This window comes from Corticium candelabrum, chromosome 10 (assembly GCF_963422355.1).
Source record: "Corticium candelabrum chromosome 10, ooCorCand1.1, whole genome shotgun sequence".
Taxonomy (NCBI): domain Eukaryota; kingdom Metazoa; phylum Porifera; class Homoscleromorpha; order Homosclerophorida; family Plakinidae; genus Corticium; species Corticium candelabrum.
Window position 1 is genome coordinate 53,791 of NC_085094.1, and position 23,674 is coordinate 77,464.

The following is a 23,674-nucleotide window of genomic DNA, read 5'->3' on the forward strand; positions in this document are numbered from 1 at the left end:
GGTAAAGGCCCAATGCATGCTTTAGCTATGGCAACGTTGCATGGAAAAACATTGAAACTACACTCAAACCTCCCTCATCCAGACCTCCAAGATCCGGACACCTCCCTAGACTGGACACTTTTCCAATGCATATCAGGTCCTAGGGCTCTGAGGGTAAGCACTTTGGCAAGAAACTCCCCATATAAACACTCAATTCTCAAGCCTCTCTTGACTGTCATGTGCCAGCGTGTAAGAGAACACGTATGTAACTGTAGTACAAAGTACACATGTACATTACAGAGTAGTACAAGTGTGTACTGTACACCCATACTGTATGCAGAACTAGTATGACGATCAATAAGCCTTACATTTTTAATGGTCTGGGATTCCAAGGATATAACGCACATCAATTATCTCTATCTTCCGGACATTTCTAGAATCCGGACAGAGGCTGGTCCGATACTGTCCAAATTAGGAAGGTTTGGGTGTAATGAAAACCATTTAGATAGCACATTTGAAGTTCGTTTGGGGTTTGTACAAAAACCTAATTTACGTGATGTTATAACAGCGTTCAATAGCAAATGTTTCGCACAAGCAACAGTCATACAAATGATTTACTCAGTTGCCTCCGTGTAGTGATTCTCAGCGACTCCACGTGCATCGTGCATGCATATTTTCAAGCAGCAATCTAGAGGCCAGGGCTCATGTTAGGGTCTACTGGTCCTGAAATTACATCTTCTGTTGGTCATCAATGGTCCCTAAAGATCCGAATTCATTAGCTAATCAATTGTCAGATCAGTTGCTGGGTTATTGGAATGCCTTTTTTGTGTCCTTGCTGCAGTATTATGGTAATTAATGCCCTCCAGTGCCCTAATACTTGCAAGTGCACTCAATAAGTACATACTAAACAGCCAGATTGTGACTGTTTGTAATAATGTAAACAGATGTAATAATGATGTCCTGTCAAGCAGTGATGATGAGTCTTGAAGTACTTTAGAACTCTCGAGTGTTAGCCTATTAACAGAGTATTAAAACTTAAAATCGATTATAACAACACTGCTCCACTGATCATGCACAAATGTTGTATTCTTAACAATCAAGTGGTTGTAAACTTAGTGAAATGTAGTGAAATGTATCAGGTGTCTTATATAACTTAAAAGACATAGAATACCTACAGCTACTGTAATACAAAATTTCTTGAAAGAAGTGGATAAACTAGACAAATCGAGGGTGAGTCCCGTAGCCGTGGCAACAGTGTCATCCTTCGTTTCTCTATAGGACATTTTAATCAAAAGGCAACACTTGGACTGGATTTGCAATAAGCACCATTAAATTACACTGAACGATAACAGTCGGACGAGGGGCACAACGATATGTCACATTCTGGAGATGGATCCTAGCTATACTCTACACCTCACCTCACGTCGACGGTCTTATTCGAGTCTTGATCAAACACATCAAATGCCTCCGCAACTCTTTTCATAATATCTAGTCTTGCAACATCGTCATCTCTCAGTTCGCCAGATGGCTCAGACGCCATTAATACATTACCAATCGCTGGAGTCCCGTATAAGGCGTAAGTAGCCTATATACGGGTATTGCTCATTAGGTTCTGTGTTTTTTCAAACCGAGTAGGTCTAGATGACTTCAGTCGAAGATATCTACAAGCATTATGAAGTATTGGACCGTGCCAGGGACTCTATAACGAAGGTTTGTTGCACGTGCTTCAGAACCTATGAGTAGGTAATAATTAATTAATTAATTTACAATGTAGATGGAAAGAAATTAGTTATGTTTAGGAAGCTTGGGTTGTAGAGTGTACTTTTTGTTATTTTTGCAGCACGAAGAGTCGTACGTTTCTTTGCTGGCTGCGTGTAAAGCCGGAGATGGGCAGAAGAGGCTAGCACCTTCTTTCATTTCGAAGTTTTTCAAATATTTCCCTAAATTGGCAGATCAAGCCATAGACACTTTACTAGATCTTTGTGAGGAAGACGATCCTAATGTATGGCTATATCCGGGATATTTGGTGTGTGTGCCGCTAGTGCATATTTATCTGTGTAGATTCGAAAACTGTCAATCAAGGTGCTGCCAAGACTTTGCCAAGATATGCCTGATCAAGTTGCTAGGATAGCAGATGTGTTAACACAGCTACTGCAAACAGGTGCCCTCTCCTGGTTGAGTTAGAGTGGATGCATGCATGCCAAATCTGTATGTGTAAAGTGTGGCTGGTATAAATGCCAAGTCAGCTAGGGTTTGGAAATTTGGTTAAACTGGTAATTGAAGCTGTGTTTACGTCGTCGCTTCCACAGCTATGAGCCTTATAAAAACTACGATAGAATTGTCGTGAAGAATGACAATGTAGATGCTGTTTTCTTTCTAAACGTGCTGTTTGTAAAATCTATCTAGTAGCCCGTTTACGCGAGCGCTTGTAAGCGGGCTAGCTCGTACTGGCTCGCTTTAGAAGGCACATGTTAACGCAGGCTTAGTTTGACATTTTTAGCCGTGCCAGCCCGGGCTGATTCTGGTCAGGTATGCCGTGTAAATACTAGCTGTTCTGGGATGAGAGCCTCACATGCTCATATTTACAACTGTACCTGTACCTTATTGGAGAAGTAAAATTAAAAGCAATAATGTCTTGAACTTTGTTGCCGCAGCAGTCAACTGGCGGTAGACCTACGCTTCCTATAAATAGGATGTCACCATATAAATGTCCTATAGTTTTTTCCAATTTGACTGTTGTAAAGCCGTTGAGAAGAAGAAGACACACACTTTGTCGATTTTAGGTATGTAATGCATGCTATAACAACACGCCCATCATTGGCTTGATTCTAAAGATTGTGTCATGTAAAAACAAGGCTGGCATGCTTGGCTAGTACGGGGTGGCACCGCTCGGATCGCTATGCATGTGTTGTATAAACTTGGTATAAAATCGTACAAAGCGAGTGTCATGTCACGTGACCACATAGTCCATAAATAGTCTGTAGTCATTGAAGTACAGCAACGAGAGGTATCACATACGGGACATAAAAATTGGCCATGGTAAGGGTAACGGCACCTAATTAGGAACACTTTGAGACATGCCTCACTTCAAGTTTGCATTTCTCCTTGCTGAAAGAGCTTGATTATCATTTCCCGTATGTAATGTTGTAGAGCAATCACAGGGAAGTAAGTCACTAGGATGTTTTCAAAGCATGGCACAACCCAACCTTAAGGGGTGTGGTTATAAACTTTAAGGGCGTGGATATATTTAATGCTGAATGTGAATGCAAAGATATTATGAAGATCTGCCTTCTTGTTGTTCTAAGTGGTTCCTCTCTAAAGTAAAACGGTGTCGGTAGAGCTATTTTTCTGTCACACTGCCAAGCAAAATTCGTCATTACTACGGCTTACGTAGAGAATGCTCTTTTGCTTGAGTAATTGTTTATCCTCGTTCTTCTAATATCCGTAGAGAAACATTCAGCGTGTGGTCTAGCATGTGCTACAGAGGACGTTCCTATTTTTACATCCGGTTTGCTCACTTTCTTTTGCCGCTGATTGGTTAAGGGTACAATCCCGGATTTGAAAATAAGATCGTCCTCTGCAGCACACCTCAGGTGGTACGCTGAATGTTTCTCTTCGGATATTAAAAGAACAAGGATAAACAATCACTTAAATAAAAGCGCGTTCTTTAGGTAAGCTGTAGTAATGAGGAATTCTGCTTGAAAGTCTGACAAAATCAGCTTTACCGACATCATTTTCAGTTGGAGAGGAACCACTGACGACAAGAAGGCAGATCTTCATAATATCTTTGCATTCACATTCAGCATTCTCGATAAATCTGTAGCTGTCATCCGTAAAAGTACTGATTCGTTTGTAGTGGGCAGAGCTTAATCGACCAGAAAGCGGAGAGTGGGCGCATGGGCGTTGCACATAACAGAAACATTGCTTGTTCTAATTGACGAAAGAGAAGATAACCGATCGATTTGTCTTTGTAAAATCTACTTATACAAGTAAGTTTATTTTTGTTGGACTTCCCCTTTAAATAGCTGATATTGCCTATCTGACAGACCACCCTCATGCACTAACTCGGTAGACACAAGTTGTAGTCTAAGCCTTGTGGTCAAAACGTGCAAGTGCAGGCAAACTCAGCATTATGCCATAGCACAAAAAATCTGGAGCTTTGAGGCAAAGTAAAGAGCAGTGCAGTGCTACGCTTTCGCTCTTTAGTGACTTCCCTGAATCATTGCTGCTTTGATAAGCTATGTGATGTTTCTATCAACAAACGTTGAACAGTGCAATTGTGCAGGATGTAGGCAGTCTGCTTGTGATTGGTAACACCACTAGGGATCTTAATTTGGAACATTTACGGTATTTTTTCTCAAATTGGAATAGCCATTGCTTGGTATTATGTTATCTGTTTATTTGGTCTGTCTTCTGCATAGGTAACTAAATTAGTTGCCATTGTGACTAATTTTTTTAGATGGCGACTAATCACAAACTGTTAGTCACCAGTGGCTAGCAAGTAGTAAACCCGGTCGGGACAACTGCACACTGTTCGGGCAACATGGCTGTTCTTTGTTAAGATGTAATACTTTCTATTGTCAACAATGTGTGCTGCTGTTCTTTCCTAACAGTCTAGCTAGTAGAGTTGTATTGTTTCCCTAGGCCATTTCTTTGTGTCTTCTAGTAGTGATTAGCAGGAGTGAAAATCGTGACTAGTTGTACACTGTACCAGCATATTGTTCTCAATATCAATTACAAAACTGGTCTAAGAAGGTCATGCAGTAACAAGCAACAGCAACCTACCGTATTACCTTGCATAGAACGGCATGTCGTTATAAGCGAATTTTACCAGAATCCGCTACAACTGCAGCTGGTACCTATAACGGCATGCCGTTATAGGGTGAGGTGCCGTCATAGAGCGAGGTACGGTAGTCATGGTAATACGAGGCCTGTCTTTTGATATTAGTATTGCGGTAATGGAGGAGACACGTGTCAAACTAACGCATTGATGGCAGATGAAACAGCTACTTGCAAAGAACCATTAGTAGATGACGAACCATCAAGTTTGACAGATCAAGACAGTGATGATGATGAGGAACACGAAGAAGTAGAAACTGATTAGTGCTTACCGGTAATCTCTATGCATGGCATGTTCTTGAAGACTTAGTAGTAGTTAGTAGTACCGCTTAAGGAAGATATTAGATTTTGTTGAATGTGCAACTTGAGGCGCTGATAAAATTTCCTCATTTACAACGGCATGCCGTTGTACCTCGAGGTATAACAGCACCCTGGTAAAATTTGTTCCATAACGGCATGCCGTTTTATGCGAGGTAATACGGTAAGTGCCCTGTGATGTAAGCTTTTGGCATATAGCCTTAGCTTGTGGTGTACCACAATATGTCAATTATTAAATGAAGTGGCTAGTGGTCCGGCAACCACGTGTCAATAGTTCATGCACAATGATAACGCTTTTGACGTGCCCTCCGCTGTTCACATACAGTCCAGCAGTCACGGAGCAGAAAACAATGTTTCGCTAGAGTTCGAGGTGTCCAAGTGTGTCCAAGTGTGTCATCTGCTAACGTCGTGTCATCATCCTGCTCTGCTTGCCATCTGACATTACTCTCACATTTCAATACTTGCACCAAAACTATCGATGCGACTCCAGTATTCCCCAATCTGGTTTGCACTTTTATACAGTGGCGATTAGTTTAAATGGAGGTGCTAGGGTAAGGGGAGCGAAGCGACTGGGGCAGAGCACCCAGTCAGCGGTGTCCTGTGAACCTCCCTTGCCAGCGTTGCCAACAGGAGTTTAGACAAATTTATGGTTGGTGGAAGGAGCAGTCGGCAGCCGAAGTTACACAGTTTACGAGTTGGTACAGGGAGTGCCAGACCTCTAACCTTGCAGTAGACGTCTGGCTGCCAGACGTCTAGCCATTGCCATTATGAAAATGCTTACTAGAAATTGGCCTGGAGGAAACTGATCTTGTTGACCATAGGGGACATTCCTTCTAAATTTAACTGAGTGTGATGTAGGTCTGTGGATCTGAAGTGTGTGTGTGTGGTGTGTGTGTGTGCAGCGTCCGTGATAAGAATTTTTGAATGGCCGAACAAATGTCAGGCTATAATGAAAATTGACCGGGCATGACCGGACAAAGCTGTTACTGATATGTACTTTACTATACTACTGGAAATGTGTATGCAAATTTATGTTTACTAGTTTTTGATGAGTCAATTAACCAAACAAATTTAATGTTACACTAAGTTTTAGTAGCATGTGTTACAAACATGCAGGCTTTACATGCAGGAAAGCCTGCATGTTATTCTTTGATTAAAGGGCCACTGACACACAAAAATCGAAAATTATTGTAATTTTTAATGATAGTTCTAAAGGTGTACATATCTGAAAAAATAATTTTAGATTTTAAATGCAACATTTCTGTGAGAAAATTACGCCGTAATATGCTTCTAGTTTATTGCATCCGGTTTCGAGCAGTAGATTCAGGGCGTGTACATGTGACGTAAAAGTGACGGATGTCGTGTTAGCACAAAACATTTGATAACTAGCTCAGGCAGTGAACACAATAGTACAAGCCGCTCTAGTGATGAAGATGGCGGCAATCTCAAGGAAGGTTTGTGCAATCATACTCTTCACGAGGTACGATCATTATCGGGCAAAACACCAGCGTTTACAGCTAGTCAGCCTCCGGAATCATCTTTGCATGACAGTTTGAAATGGTTTGTGTGGGTAGAACCTTCAGTATCGTATGGAGTAGATACTGGTGATGCGGAGAATGGCTCGGAAGATGATGAAAGTGAAGCCATATACATAGGTGGAGCTGTCTAACTTTGAGCCTGTTTCCATTGAGATGCCGTTGCTGGTAGCACTCGAAAATGAGCAAAACAAACGACTACTTGACTTATCGTGGTATTAAACAGTTTAGGATGACCTGTAAGTCATGTACATGTAGTGGAATTTTGTTTAGGTGTATAACTATGTTGTTGTGGTTGCTGACCTCTGGTCATCATTGTGGGTGTTGCCAGGGCATACTTGGAAGTAATTGACAAAATCAAATCACTGTACACCCAGGATTCTCTGGCGTCTGTCGAGATGTGTGGGTTCTGCAGACTGCATACATCAGGGCTATGGAATAAAACTGATCCAATTCATGAGAAACGATTGTACCAACAATGCTGACTTCAACAATGGATTTCTGTCCTGCACAGGAGATACAGATATACTTCTTACCATTAATTAGCAAGATGGTCTAAACTGACTGTCATGCCTCTTGTCAGCAGACTCTGTACTGTACCACCTTAGAAATTGTTTCGTGGCTCATAGTTGTAATCAATTTAATTCATCACTAGTATATGTACACTTCTGTAAAGTCCAAATACAACCTACTCTTTTTCTTTCACGTTTGTATGCCAATCTCGTCTTTCTTGGTTTTTCCAACTGCTCAGCCTTTGCACTGCCGCAATCAGTATTCACGTTATTTGTCTCAATTTTAGCATCCGGTAGCGTAAACTAAATTGCTCATACAATCCGGGCTCGTCTTCACAGCAGTCCGCTCTGAAATAACAATTACACAAGACAGAAGAATCACGTTGGCTTCTCAGCGATCTCTCGTTTGTCTGACTTGTTCTGCCCACTTTCATCTTTGTTTGGGGTCTTTGGAAATCGAACAAGCCTTACACCTTCTTTCATGGTATTATAGCACCCAGCTGCCACACATTGTTTGACCATTCTAACCGTAGCACATGCTCGAGTTTTGTGCGTTACCTATTTCCATTGTGCTAACACGACATTCGTTCTCACTTTTATGTCATATGTACACACCCTGAATGTACTGCTCGAAACCGGATTCGATCAACCAGAAGCACATTACTGCACAATTTTCTTATAGTAAAGTTGCTTTTACAAATCTAAAATTTTTTTTACCAGTATGTACACCTTTAAAACCATCATATAGAAATTACAAATAATTTGAGATTTTTGCGTGTCAGTGGCTCTTTAAGGGGTTACTTATACACAAGATAGGGGTTTGATAAATGTTGTTGCATTGTACATCAAATTCAAGTCTAAAGTTCAAGAGTACATAATGTTAATTGGATATAAGATTATATTAAAATTTGAAGTACATTGAGAAGTGTTGGTTAGTGTATAGTATTGTAAATGCTTTTCAATAACATATGACAGATACAGACAACAAACATGGCAAGTAAAGGTAAATTTTTAGCATGTTCTAGATCTCTACGTTAACAATGCCTTCCAGTCATTAAGATCACAAACATTAGCTTCATTGTTACATAAAGGTTTTGAGGCTGCTCAGTGCTGTTTACTGCCTTTCTCAAAACTTGTATTTGTCTACAGCAAGCCAACAAAGCGGTTGAGCAGAAACTGCCAGAACCTATCATGTTTAACATGTGTAGCAATTAGTAATGAAGTACTTGCTAAGTGCTTTACGTCTCTGCTCTTGTGACCACCTATAGCTAACAATAACTTACTCACCTTATTAATATGCAAACTTTCTATCTACCTTGGCCGTGCATGGGTCATTTGTGAGCTTCAGTGAAGATAAAATACTGCTAGGCAACCAGCTATATAAGAGTTGTAACAATTTAGCTACAAATTTAATGCAAACAGAGTGCACAATGCACGCGCCACAAAGCTTCACACTCTACAAAGTAACCTACTATTTTGTACCCAGATAATGTTTCTTGTGTTTGCTATATTTGCATAACAGGTGGTATCATGCATGACATCTAAGCATGAACAGAAAGCGTGTCTACCCAGCTAAGCAAAAGATAGTGATGCACCGTATAATCTACTAGCTAGTAATACTGAGCCCGTCGCTTCAGATGAAAGGCACACACATGAAGCATCACAAATCTCTAGTCTTCTAGATACCACAAGTCAATTTTACAGTCCTTGTTCAGACAAAATGTGCGATTATGCTAGGCTTTAGCCGGACAAACTGCGATAATGGACGGACAATGTCCGATGTGCGGCTGTAATCGCGGACACGCGCGCGTGTGTGTGTGTGTGTGTGTGTGTGTGTGTGTGTGTGTGTCGTTGGGTGGATGGGTGTGCCCACACTAGTGACAGTGTTTGCCAATGGCTACAATTGGCTGCTAAAGTTTAAGTGTTTCTCTTACTGACCAATGTGACGCTGTGCACATCAGGAAAACAACAGACTGACATCAGTTTAGCTCTAAACTCACCTTTACTGGCAGACCCCCAGCTGCCTCTTGTACCTGCAAATCCAAGAGCAGCACTGCAGATCAAGCGCTACATATCACCAAGAAGTGAGTGACCCACAAGCGGGCAAAGGGAACAATCTCTTGAGTGTTACTGAAAGTGTCTAGCTGTTTTCTGACGCAAACCTATCAAATTGTACGTTCAATATTCACTTGAAGTACACTGCTACTGAGTTTTTTTCCGGTTATTTAATTGCATGTCATTTCAGAAAACATGATAATTGAGACAGCTGTTTTAATTTGTGTTTAGCGTAGGTAGAGTATTGGGATGAACACGTGCCGTTAGTAGGCGTGTATTTCCAAAACTGTGCAAAAAGTGAGAGTACGATAATGATCAGAAGTAACTTATTGCACACTTAACGTGCAATACCTGTACGTGATATACACCACCTCAATGCACGCTTGTGGCTGGTCGCATGCCACGTGACCATGGTATAATATGAAGACCAGACTGCAGTCCTTTTTTCATGTTTGCGCATTTATTGGCTATGTTTTAAAATACCTACTGTCCAAATAGTCATATACTTCCAATTCAAGTAATACCAGGATTACAATAAACGATTTGGCTCAAGCCAAGTGCAATAGAATTATCTCGAGCTAAACCTTATGGCCAGGCTTGAGCTAAACCTAGCTACTTACGTATTTTCATGTTACTGGGCAGTAATACACAAGCATATTTCTCGCTGCTTATTCCCATATTATTGTCAAAATGGCAAGCCATAGTATGAGCACACGAACTTCTTGTGGTGAAAACTGGACTGATGTGGAGGTTAGAGTCTTGATGATTGACAGTATCGTCTTCTTCATGTGCTTACGCAAAGCATGCCATGCACTTGCACCACCACACCCAGTTAGCCCGGATAATGTAAATACGCTACCAATCATGCCAAATTAGTATGGGCCAGCGGCTCAAGTCAAATTGTCTACGTAATGTAAAGCCGGTATTATAATAGTGGCATGACTCTGAATGCTACAAACTACAGTTCAACGTCAGATTTCAGAGCATACTTGTTTTTACTGCTTTGTGGAAGTTTCTGCAGGAAAGTCTCTGCAGAACTTGTTATTGTATGCTACCCTGTCAGTGATTGTAACTCTGTGGTGTCAGGTTATCAATTTTATTACTGTTTTCCTTTTTCTTAGTGTGTCTGTTTTGTGTATCTGTGTATGGCTTTGTCTGTTCATTTCCTTGTTGGTCAATTATGGTGCAGTAATTGGATTATCTATGCAGAGGAACAGAGTGAACTTCGGATAGTAAAAGAAGCTCTTCTATCTTTATTCAAGCTTGATGTCAAAGGTTTAACTCGAATGGTTTTGCAAGTAATTCATTTTGTTTACATTGTTTGGTTTTATTGTTTTGATTAGGAAGTTTAGCAGGATTGTTTAGTCAAATTCTTCAAGGTGTGGAGGCATCTAGAGAACAAGCTGTGAAGTTTTTGCAGAAATCTGTTGGTCCGCACATTTCACAACTGTTGGATAAAAATGAAGAAGCTGAACGGTACTTTCTTCAAGAAACAAAGAAGGTACAAAGTGTACTGTGCGTAAGAGTTTTGATTAATTAATCTTTTTGTTATATAAAATAATATTAGCTGATTAGACTAACAGATTATTGGATTAGCAAAAAACATAGCCTTGGAATTTAGACCGCTAAGATCTGGACTGGCCAACAGCTAAAAGTCGTAGGTCGTCAGCAAGAGTAGTTTGATACCGTACTGACGCAAATAATACCCCACCCCCATGGTTGGCTAGCATCAAAGGTAAACTAGGGTATGAGACTTTACTCAAAACCTGACACCTGGAGGTGTTAATTGGCAGAAGTAATTAACTTAATCAATTGACAAGTAATTAACCACCTGCAAGCCATCCATTGCGGACGACCGCAGTCACAAGGTAAAATGAAGAATCTAATGCTGAATCATTAAAACCTTCAAACTTGGAATCTGATTCAGAGTCACTGAATAGCAAGCTTGCTGCCTCTTGTCTCGTCTCTGCTTCATCTAGTGGAAAGTGATCTAATAACTCATCATCTTGTGATCCGTCCATAGCGTTGGAGATTTCACAGTGGAGAAATGATTTCACAATTGTATCTGGTAAAATGGATGACCATGCTTCGGAAATCCAGTTGATTACTTGCTGTCGTGACGGATGCACCCTAGCTGTGCCTCTCAGGTTATCAAATGCTCATCGTTCCCACAAATGACGCATATTCGACTTAAATGGCTTATTGATTGAAACATCTAGTGGTTGTGCGAGGCTAGTACACCCACCTGGAACATAGACGAGATCGGTTTTCTTATATTCCGCATACTCTCTCACCTCTTCCGATTTGTGCACTCTGTACTCATCTAGTACGAGGACATTTCGAACATTGTCTTCAGGGTTACCCCACACCCTTCTAATCAAAAGGGCCATTGTTTCTCTAGTCATCCAACAGCTCTTTGATGCAGTTACATGGACATTAGCTGGAATCATCAAATGGCGCCTCACTCGCGGACCGATTGCACCTGTTGGCTCCTTGAATATGACAAGTGCCGGCAGTACTAGCTGTAATTGTAAGAGCAACAGTGCAGCCTTTCTTCTGGTACCCGGTACCTTGTACTCTTATGGTCTTTTCACCACGAACAATGTTGGTAACGGTAGCAACACTGTCGTAGCGAACCATTGTCTCATACATGTTTGCCAAATTATACGGAGTATAGTCATGTGTCTCACGCAACCGGATAATTTGTCGGCAAAATCCGATAAGGCCATCTTGATAATGCTCCGGAAGGGCTTGAGACTCTTGTTTTGCGCCGTAGTTCTACGTTAAAGTGTTGCTTCCACCTGACAAGCCATTGATTGCTTGCTTTAAATCCTATAATGTTTATTTCTGCAGCAACTCGCTTTGCTTCATGTATCAGTGCGACGTTAGAAACTGCCAGACCAAACTTTCGCCTCTCTTGCAAAAAGTCATATAGCCGGTCATCAAGCTGTACACTTAATGGTTCACGTCCGTCGTGCATCTTTCTTGCTTGCTTTCCTTTCCGAGTTGCTTCGTGTCGCTTTAGCTCCTTGTACTTTGCATTCTAGTCCCGCACCGCACACACCTCCTGTCAATGCTAAATTGGTTGGCGGTGTTTGACACTACTGAGCCATTGCCTCGATGCCATTCAACAACGCCGATCTTGTATTCAACAGTGAAGCTACAATATCTCTTGGGCATAGCTGCTTAGAACATGTTGCCAAATGCATAGGCAATTAAAGAAGCTAGTCTATATAGAAAGCGCCAATTAGCACCAATTAAAGAATGAAAAGGTGTGAAAATCTTAGGACCTGAACCAAAGGTGGGGATGGGACTTTACTCGAGGCCTGGGGTATTAATTGTGTCAGTACGGTATACGTATTTACTTGATGCTGCTGCTATTATCGTATATCTGCGCATTTAGCTGCAGGGCTCGTATTAGAACATTTTGGTACTGTGTGTCTTTGTACAGTGTGGTTAGGGAATAGGGTAGAAGCCATGGAATTTCCTGAAGGATTGCAGAAAAAGGAAGACATTACTGATAGCCATTTTTATGATTCTGATTTGGTTGCTTCCTTCACATATATGTTGTCTGTAGGAACTGACCTTATATATCAGGTACACATACTGCATACTTTCATCAACTGTATAATAGTGATGTCGTTCTTCATCTGCAACATCCTCCAACGAATTCCATGGCTTCTACCCTATACACTGTACAAAGGCACATAGTATTAAAATGTTCTAGTAAGAGCCCTGCTGTTAAATGCGCGGAAATATGGTACTAAGGCGCTTTGTGGGAGCTGGATCAAGGAAGGTACTGGTATGGAGAATTGCCATGTTGTATTTAAGTTTCATCTTTCCTTGAACTGTTGAAGCTTTAAAGGGTAACTGCAACGCAAAAATCAAACAAAAATTCTTTTATGTTGGAAATTGATAGTTCTAGTTGCATACATGACGGGGAAAATAGTTTTAGATTTTTAAGTTAAGTCTTTGCTGAGATATAGCACGTCAAAGTTGCTTCCGGTTCTTCAACTTCCGATAACGGGCGTGGTGTAGTGTGATGTCAGTGAGGGGAGACTCCACGCTAGCGCGTATTGTAAACAAAGGAATTTGTGGCGAAAGAATGGTTTGGTGTTGTGTGGCTGCAGGATGCACCAATTCGTGCAAGTCATACGCAATCGTGTTTCGATTTCCGAAGATCCCCAAGCTAAGAAAGAGTGGGAATCGCAAAATATTGAGGACAATTGCAGAGATGTTTGTGTCGTCCGGGCGACTGCTACTGAGTGCAAAGTGTCTTACTGAGTGGACAGGAGTCTGCAGTAGCCACTTTTAGCCTGATTGCTTCGAGATACGTACAGCCAGGTCTATTCAAGAGCTTGGTCTGGGTTGCAGAAGAGCGAAATCGAGGCCACCATTTTCCATCTACCTGCCTCCACACTTCAAGGTCGCAGCACTCTGGAACCTTTGCAAAAGAAAAGGAGAGCCGTAATTGAGAAGCAGGAAAGGTAAGGAAGACTCTCGTGCAGGACTAAAAGTACTGCAAATGGCTAGGAGAGGTCAGATTCTTGATGACTCTATGACTCGCCTCTTGATCATCATGTGTAGTAAATGCAGTCATATGCGTTACAGTATACTGTACAGTGAAGTCAAACCTTGTGTCAACGTGAATTCAACATATGTACTTCAACATATTTTATTCTTTCTCTCACGTACAGCACTAGAGTTTTGCATGAACTCATCAGTACACTGTGCCACTATTGTTGCTAGTATTCGACATTATTATCGGGTCATTATTTGAGACAACCTCAAATACGTTTTGACAGCACACGCACTTCACACGAGTACGTATCCATCATCTCACAACGACCGCAGCTGCAACCTGTGAATGTTGTTTACTTACCCGGATGTGCATCGATTACGTAGCTAGCTCCTACTTCTACACTTGCAATGATGACAGGCTATCGGGTAGCCTGTCCTCTTCCTCGTTCGCTTCCAAGGCAGCGGGCGATCTCAAAGCTTCAAAGGCATTGTCGCTGAACTCAAACCTGTGTGGTCTAATCACTACGTATACTTAGTAATGGCTACCAGCAGATCTTCTTCATCCTGTGATTCATGCGATGACGGAACGTTATCATCACGTAAAAACCTCCAGAGGACTCTTCAGAAGACTCTCTGTTGCTGCCGTCGCCTCCACTCTAGCAGCGTTGCCTTGGATATAAAGATTTAGTCATTTTTACAGTCCACTGACAATACAGATGCACACGCATCTCCCCTCAGTGACGTCACAGTACACCACGCCCGTTATCGGAAGTTGAAGAACCGGAAGTAACTTTGACGTGCTATATCTCAGCGAAGACTAAACTTAAAAATCTAAAACTATTTCCCTGTCATGTATGCAACTAGAACTATCAATTTCCAACATAAAAGATTTTTTCATTTTTGCGTTGTAGTTACCCTTTAAGCCTTTCGTCTTAATTCTGAAACTGTGATTTGGTCAATGCTATAGCTCTTACATATATGACTGATAGAAGTCTATTTTACACTGCATCTAGAATTGCTAGATTGCTGATCATCAACTTCTCATACTCATGCTAGGCAGTCTTTCTGGCTTCCAGCATGTCTAAGCAAATGGAGGTTGCACGTGAACGTGCAGCAATGATCTGGAGCTTCACACTCATTGGATTGTCTTTGGTTGACAACACAAGAAACACAAATGCTTTATGCTCTTTCTAGGGAATGTTCAGAAATTAGAGTTACAAAGTAGATCGTTTTTGTTGTGACGAGCGAAAACCTCACTTCATGAACATTGTAGCTTCCCTACCTACCAGTAGCGCATGCACCCTATACGTGCTCCTGTCATCTATTGGCTACCATTCACTTCGTACTGAGCAGCTAGAGACATCTCTGTCAATTCTGGATGGAGAACACGTCATTGTCAGGATGTCTACGGCAGATATTGTCAGAGAACACTAATGAGCTTGCACCTTGCGTGACGACAACAGCTGCTAATAACCGTCTGCTGTGAATGTAATTGCTGCTCAATTCCTTCTGATAGGATCCTGCGCGTGTCTTTGTAACAACACTTTTCTAACCAATCAACACACTGAAAACCTACCACGTGAACTAGTTCTTCACGTGACATAATATGTTAACAGTCCTTCTCCTGGCTAGTGGAACAAAAACCATGTGCTAAAACACGTGGAGCGCACGTGAAGACGAGGACTGGGTACAAGTCTAATTACTCTGTGCAGCATAGAGATTGTATGTGCCGTTTGAACATCTAGGGAACAAAATTTCCGTATGTAGCAGTATCTTACTGGCTTGCTACACAATCTAGAGTAAAAAAGGTTTGACTTACAGCTGCAAAAATTATGATACAGCTGTGAGAGAAAGAACATAGGTGACTGAACTGTGAAATTCACCTTAGACGTGGATTCTCCTTGATGTGACCTAGCAAAACCCTTCTCTATCAAATTATGTCTAAGATTTTTGGTCTGACCATCTTGTGCTGAAAAACATATATCCACTGCAGTATGCTGGCTAGTCAAAAGTAGTGTATTCCCCTCTGCTGTTGGATATCTAATTTCCTTTTCTCATGAGACGGTGGTGTATACTTTTCATACGGCATATTCTATAAACAAGCATTCCTGACCTCTCTTATGCATCAGTAACAAACAGGGGTAACATGCGGCTGATCTAAGGTGATTTTGTAATTGGCACTACATTGGTGTGGAGATCTGATGCTAGGTATGTTACAGGATGAATCTAGACCATCCGCATGTTCCCCCTTCGGGCTTGAAAAATCGGACCAACTAGTTGTTGTCATTTGACGAGTTTTCAAAAATTTTTGGCGTCAAAATTGTTAGTCTAGGATGTCATATTGATATTAATCATGGTGTTTAGTGGTGCGGCCGCCATTTTGTACGGTCTTCTAAAATTCAGTGCAGTGCAAGCATACAGCGCAGTATTCTGTACTTCACAACGGTATGTAGCCAAGAGTATCCAACACATTACCGCTGAGCCAATGGATATGATGTGTTAGATTCTACGGAGCTAAGACATCTTCGCAGAAGCAGGGAAGACAATAGTGATAGCTAATTCAATTAGTGATTAAACAAATACCACCTCTCTGTCAAAACAAGGCACGATTTCAACCAGACTTCCACATATCACATTGCGGAAGTTGTCGGTTTCTTGGTACTAAAATCCTACCTATTTTGATCTACAGGATTTATCATTGTCTACTTCCTCACGTGCTCCCTGGTCACAAACTTCATGCCTTTACTCTGTCAGAATTCTGAGATGGCTCTCGCACTTCTCGTTTCATTGTTAGGGATGTGTCGACGTACCCTGCTGGTGTCTAATTTACTTGTACATGTCTTTGTACGAAAAATGTCCCAATGCTAGCATCAAAGTGGCACATGTTTCAGTGTACAGTACAGCTATCTGTCTGCAAACCAAGGAAGCCATTACAAACTAGCCTTGGTCTACTTTAGTCGTCATTTGAGGACCTATTTTTTAGCCCTGCCCTTGTTTGTTACTAAGGCAAGAGAGGTTGGGAGTGCTTGCTGTATAGGAAATGCCATATGGAAAGTGGAACAAATTATTCCTACCATCTCATTTTCAGCTATGAGCCTATAAGAAAAGGGACTTTGTAAAAGTCGCGAGACTTGGCGAGTAGCCTACTCTAAACGTATAGGGCTAAACCGACTTCCTGTTTGGGGACTATGTGGCTGGCTGGCTATGGCTGTCACGCTGCAGGAATGTGCCATGCCTCTATTTGTGAGACCCAATCACGGAGCAGTATTGCCTGTATGTTATACGTGACAACCAGAGACAATGGATGAACAGTGCAATTCATGATTGCGATTGCCAGATCTTCTCGAAAATATACAACAAAACTTACCTGTCTGAAATCGATCGCTTTCTTGGTTTTACGACATTTATACGGGAATCTAACATTATGTAACTATGAGCGATTTTATGTCCCATATACAATAACTCTAGATTGACGACTAGACTATTTACGGACTTTGCGGTCATGCGAAACGGCGGTCGCTATGTACGATCAAAGATAAATTTTACATTTAGCACGTTTGGAAAGAAAATAGTGTGTAGACTAGGTTTGTAATCTTCATGACAATTACGTAAACTCCTTCACCGGCGTAGGAAGCAGAGGAGGGGGACTTGGGGGCTGAAGATCCCTCGCTCAGTGTAGAAATTAATTTTCTGTGCCAACGACTTTTGCAGATCCGTTTACGGTCTGGCAAGCTGATGACATTCACGCTACAGACTCCCTCGTGAACATCTTCCTACGACACTGCCCTATCCTACGTGGTGTTCAGAACTTTGAAGGCTTATAGCTATGGAAGCGACGGCGTAAACACCGCTTCAATTACTAGTGAGAAAAGGAAATTAGATATCCAATAGCAGAGGGAATACCCTACTTTTGACTGTACAAGTCAAACCTTGTTTATTCTAGATTGTGCAGTAAGCCAGTAAGGCACTGCAACATAGGGAAATTTTCTTCCTTAGATGCTTAAACGGCACTGTAGGATCTCTATGCTGCAGAGAGTAATGAGAAATTGGCTAAAGTATGTAGAAATATGTCTTAAGAGTTGATTTTAGCACTAGACGTCGAGATTCTATACCCAAAGTCTTCACAAAGTGTCTAAATTTGCTCAGAAAATGATGATCTAGCGTGTTCCGGGCATCTGAAACTAGAGGGTGTGACTTCACTCAACTCTGACGACTACCACAGCTAGGCAAGAAACACAACTACGCTGCCCATACGATTGTTTGGAAGCTTTAAAGTAGCCCACTGGATGAATTGACTGGCTTTCGAATGCTCTTAGAATTCTGGAAGTTGGTAATAATTTAGGGCATTCCAGATCGTGCCATGTCAGTAGATTGACAAAGGAAATTGAAGATGCTGAGTCTACCATTAATTTCAGTTTCCTAACAAATTCTGATAATTGTATAATTTGGTAAATCAGAGGAATTTCAGCTTCATTATTTTCTTTACTGTCCAGATGAACAACTGCTGAATCTACTTTTTGTTCCAACTGAATTGCAGCGGTAGATGACACACTTTACTAATATGACCCTGTCTGTCATAACGAAATCACTTTGCATTCCGAAATTTGCATGTTGATCTTTTGTGATTTCCACCGCAACTGTCACATTGTTGTTTCTTCTTAGAGGTAGATTGTTCCTCTTTGATTTACAGCAGTCACAGAATATTTGATCATCTCAGACTTCGTTGTCCGTAGTATGTGTCTCATCACGAGACTTGTAGTGACTCTCAGATGATTCGCGTTGACTGGCTTCAAACGTGAGAGTTAACTGAAGAATCTCGTCAAAGGATTTCTTATGATCTTGTGTCAGTAGAATCTGACGCAAACGATTGTTGAACACATCTACCACTAATCTGTCTTACAAGTTTTTGTTCAGCCAGTCTGCAGGTCAATTACAAGTGGACGTTAGACCCCTGAGTTCAGTCACATATCTTGTAAGCGATTCCGTCTGCGACTGTACATGAGAAAGAACGAAAACATTAAGCAAGAACCGAACGTCTAGTGCTAAAATGAGCATCCAGTTTTTACGCAATTCCTTGTATGTACACTCTTCCGGCTTGGCCGGTGCACAGAAACTACACAATAACCTGAATGTTTCAGAACCTTGTAAACGCAGAATGCTGCTTTGGACTTCTCTGCCACTTGTCCTCCCTGTGAGTACGGAAAGATGACCAACCATTGTTCAAATCGACAACTCCATGAATCCCACTTGTCGTTTGTAGGGTTAAAGGTCTCGATTGCTGGACAAGATAACAGCTCGTCCTCGTTGCCACTGTAGTGTTCTGCAAGTCTTATATAACGTAGCAATCAGGAAAGAACACAAGCTGGTTACCCAGTCAAAACTGTTATATAAAATAGGCACAGTAAACCTAATACCCGTATTAGAACATACAAAAATGAATGATAGATAACACAAGATATAGGTAATGGCATGAATAGAGAGATGCGTAAATGCATTTACTGTTGGACATGTAAACTTGGTCATTTTTAGAATAATGTAGTAGTTGGCTCTAATTGATGCAGTGTCTAGCTGTATTCCTACAATGCTTGTAGCTTGTGGATAGTGGTGTTAACAGATATTTGCAATTAGTAGTAGAGGATTATTGATGTTTAGTAATTCACAGACTCGAATCGAACGGTCTAGAATACACATGCATGTTATGTTTTAATCATACCATATAGATGAAATGTTGGCGGGGAATATTATATTGATAGATTGGCGGATGTTTCAGTGAGCGCCAATATAGAATTCGCCATTAGTTTGTTTAGCGTGATATGTTGATGTCATCACCCACGTGGATCAGATATCTAATGGCGAGGTGGCGGTATGTCACGCAGATGAGGCCACAAGATGGTAACCCCTGCTTGCTGTTTGTTGTGCTTATGCCCTGTCTAGAAGAAAATTTAATATGAGAAAGAGGCCATGAAGCTATGATGAAGCAAGAGAAGTCAAGCGGGTTATGTTTTTTACACTGACACGGCAATTCTTCATTAATGCAGTAGTTGGTGACCAGTAAGTTTGGGAAATGGGATGGCCATGTAAACAACCGTCAATTGCAAACTTCTCCATGACACCGCCACTTAGCTAGTGGGTGGGGAATATTGTACATATATCAATTATCAAACAGCAATGTCCAACATTAAATCCACCAATATGCTTTTATGCTTTTGCTGTCAATTCTTATCAAACCACCGACACAAATTCCTGTCAATGTGTCATCTTATATGGTATTTTCAAATTTGAATGGGCAATGTGACCACTTGTTATTGAGCTTAATACTCACATTAATTTTTTAAGTTGGTTCAGGTGATACTGCATGCTGTGAGTTGTTGTGGATTTGTTGTTGAATATCACCGGTTTTGCACTTTATTTGTTTATCCAGGTGTTAGCTGAAGATGTTACAGGTGAAGAGTTTCAGGCATTCATGTTTCTATTGCCGAAGCTAAAGCTAATGTCAAGTGCTTCTGCAATTGAGGAATTGGCTGAGATGGTTGCTAGTCAAGCTGGTTTGACTGAAGACTTTCAGGTGATGTTGACAGTAGTTATTTGCTTTCAGTGTGTGTGTGTGTGTGTGTGTGTGTGTGTGTGTGTGTGTGTGTGTGTGTGTGTGTGTGTGTGTGTGTGTGTGTGTGTGTGTGTGTGTGTGTGTGTGTGTGTGTGTGTGTGTGTGTGTGTGTGTGTGTGTGTGTGTGTGTGTGTGTGTGTGTGTGTGTGTGTGTGTGTGTGTGTGTGTGTGTGTGTGTGTGTGTGTGTGTGTGTGTGTGTGTGTGTGTGTGTGTGTGTGTGTGTGTGTGTGTGTGTGTGTGTGTGTGTGTGTGTGTGTGTGTGTGTGTGTGTGTGTGTGTGTGTGTGTGTGTGTGTGTGTGTGTGTGTGTGTGTGTGTGTGTGTGTGTGTGTGTGTGTGTGTGTGTGTGTGTGTGTGTGTGTGTGTGTGTGTGTGTGTGTGTGTGTGTGTGTGTGTGTGTGTGTGTGTGTGTGTGTGTGTGTGTGTGTGTGTGTGTGTGTGTGTGTGTGTGTGTGTGTGTGTGTGTGTGTGTGTGTGTGTGTGTGTGTGTGTGTGTGTGTGTGTGTGTGTGTGTGTGTGTGTGTGTGTGTGTGTGTGTGTGTGTGTGTGTGTGTGTGTGTGTGTGTGTGTGTGTGTGTGTGTGTGTGTGTGTGTGTGTGTGTGTGTGTGTGTGTGTGTGTGTGTGTGTGTGTGTGTGTGTGTGTGTGTGTGTGTGTGTGTGTGTGTGTGTGTGTGTGTGTGTGTGTGTGTGTGTGTGTGTGTGTGTGTGTGTGTGTGTGTGTGTGTGTGTGTGTGTGTGTGTGTGTGTGTGTGTGTGTGTGTGTGTGTGTGTGTGTGTGTGTGTGTGTGTGTGTGTGTGTGTGTGTGTGTGTGTGTGTGTGTGTGTGTGTGTGTGTGTGTGTGTGTGTGTGTGTGTGTGTGTGTGTGTGTGACAAACGTCTTCCCTTGGCTAATAAAGAGGGCACGTGGCTTACATGTTTATAAATCTAACCTTCTGCTGAATGCTATACAGTATTGCTGTTAGACTTGGTATATTTGAGACTTGATAATGATTGACTGCTGACTATTTCATTTTTTGATTTTGTGTTATAGGCAGATGACAGTGAAAGGGTTCACAAGCTTCTGTGCTGCATGAAATCAGCTATACCTTTCTTTCAAGTAAGGCAATACATTTCTAATATATTTCAATTGGGAACCATAGAGTTAGACCATTTTGTAGCACTGCAATTCGTAAATGTGAAATTACAACTCAATGCATGCTTGCATTGTAGGTATCCTTGAAGCTCTCTGTGTGTTATACTACAATGTCCAAACAAATGGTTCAAAGGGAAGTCCAAGCAAACTAAACAAAGCAATAATCCTTTGATTATGGAACTTGCTAGTCATTCAATTTGTTGATAAGACCTGTCCAGGCTGCTACACTCACACACGTGTGCACACACGTACACACACACACACACACACACACACACACACACACACACACACACACACACACACACACACACACAACACACACACAATGGCAAAAATGGCAAATGGATAAGGAGCTGATGTTAACGGTAATGCCCTCAGCCAGATGGCTGGGTTCCTGTGCACTAAGTAGGAGTTATGGGTCGTGCTAAGCAATCTCCTGGAGCCTAGCTGGGTGCTCGCAGGAGCATCGACTGCGACACCAACTGTAGGTACCCGAAGTACCACCCTGACTGCAATGGCTGATGGACTTTGTCGCAGTCGGAGGCATTTGCCACCTCAGTCAAAGACCAGGTACTCATTTATACTCCTGAGTCGAGAGAGGCAATTGTGTGTTAAGTTTCTTGCCCAATGAAATTATGCCATAGCTTGCCATCACTGTCACTTGAACTTGCAACCCTGCAAGGTCTTGGGTGTTTACATTCTCCAAACGCACTCTCTAAGCAATTGAGCCATAGCACCACACACGCACACACACACACACACACACACACACACACACACACACACACACACACACACACACACACACACACACACACACACACACACACTTCTTTCTTTTTCGCTACTGAACACTGAGTTCACGACTTCCATTCATCAGTTGCTTACAATTTGTCTTTGATGAGCACGTTCATGTGCAAAGAGTTTAATTCTAGAACGACATACTCGATGACAGATATTGCAAACGTTCTTTGTACCAGTAGTCATAGTTTTTTCACTGTACTACAGTAGTGAAATGTCGTTTGGTTACAAGTTTATATTTGATGGTTGACCTCACTAACCGATGGTCTGTCCAACATTCAGCACTTCTAACTACGCGAGTCAACTGATATCTTGCACATCTCTTCTCCTAGTGATGACATGATCAAGTTGATGCCAGCAACGTGACTGTGGATGTTTTCAAGTTGTTTTTAGTTTATCCAGTAACTGAAATCTAGTATTAGTAATGCTCAGTTGATGAGTAGAATAGAGTTCTAACAATAGATGAGTATTTATTTTTATTGCCAACTCCGTGACATCCAATGATCCCAGGCCAAGACTTATAGTCAGGACCAACTCTTGCATTAAAGTCATCTGTAACAATGAGTTTGTCATCTGCTGACACAAGCAGGTCATGAAGCTGGTCGTAAAACAAATGCTTTGCTGCATCATCAGAAGTAAGTGTGGAGCATACACACTTACAAATGTTACAGATCTGTCATTGGTCAAAGGTAACCTCAAAGACATTAGTTGATCACTGTAAGCGATGGAAAATCAGTAAGTTTGCTCACAGTGTTTCTTCTGATGGCAAACCAACACCTGATTCTCTTTTGATTCCTGATGGTTTACCTGACCAGAAAAATCTGTATCCATCACCCCAATAATTTTATCAAAACTTCTAGTATCAGCAAGCCTCATTTTTGATAGCGCAGCAATGTCAATTCTAAAACAAAGAAGTTCAGAGATATCAACACTGATCTTCTTTCAGGACAATCAGCCATGTCATGATCAATCACAGACCTAACATTCCACCAAGCTATTTTCTTGATGACCACAAAATCTCGAGATGACGACTTGTCAGACTTCTTGAAGTGATAAGTGTCACGAAAGCGGTTGCCGCAAACTGACTGCGACATTCTGAATGAAAGAATTAGACGTATGACGACATTTGCACACGCTTTCACGAAAAAACACGTTCACTGAACGACCGATAATCAGGACAACTGGTAGCATGGCATTCAGTCAATGTTGGTGCTCGGTAGCCTAGACCAAATTGCTTGTACAATCCTGGCTCATCTAGACTGCTTTGAAATTGATGATTACACAAAAAGGAAGAATCACTTGGGACTTCCCAGCAATCTCTTGTCAGACTTGTTTTGCTTACTTTCGTCTTTGTTTGGGGGGGGGAGGTATTC

The 23,674-nt window shown here is 41.6% G+C and overlaps 1 protein-coding gene across 1 annotated transcript; it reads left to right on the forward strand.

Moving 5' to 3' along the window:
• Positions 1 to 1,568: 1,568 nt before the first annotated feature.
• LOC134185862 (apoptosis inhibitor 5-like) lies at positions 1,569 to 22,569 on the forward strand. Its single transcript, XM_062653745.1, has 8 exons — positions 1,569 to 1,689; positions 1,820 to 1,981; positions 2,041 to 2,140; positions 10,448 to 10,513; positions 10,582 to 10,739; positions 20,181 to 20,324; positions 21,396 to 21,461; positions 21,575 to 22,569. Exons 1-8 carry the CDS (start codon positions 1,621 to 1,623, stop codon positions 21,647 to 21,649), a joined length of 840 nt encoding a protein of 279 aa, XP_062509729.1. The 5' UTR covers positions 1,569 to 1,620; the 3' UTR covers positions 21,650 to 22,569.
• Positions 22,570 to 23,674: the final 1,105 nt, after the last annotated feature.

Bases quoted from the DNA above. Each gene is read 5' to 3' on its own strand.
- LOC134185862 (XM_062653745.1), top strand. From the start codon at position 1,621: ATGACTTCAGTCGAAGATATCTACAAGCATTATGAAGTATTGGACCGT. The intron at 10,740-20,180 runs GTACAAAGTGTA...TTGTTTATCCAG, and splicing joins TTCTTCAAGAAACAAAGAAG to GTGTTAGCTGAAGATGTTAC. The intron at 20,325-21,395 runs GTGATGTTGACA...TTTGTGTTATAG, and splicing joins GTTTGACTGAAGACTTTCAG to GCAGATGACAGTGAAAGGGT.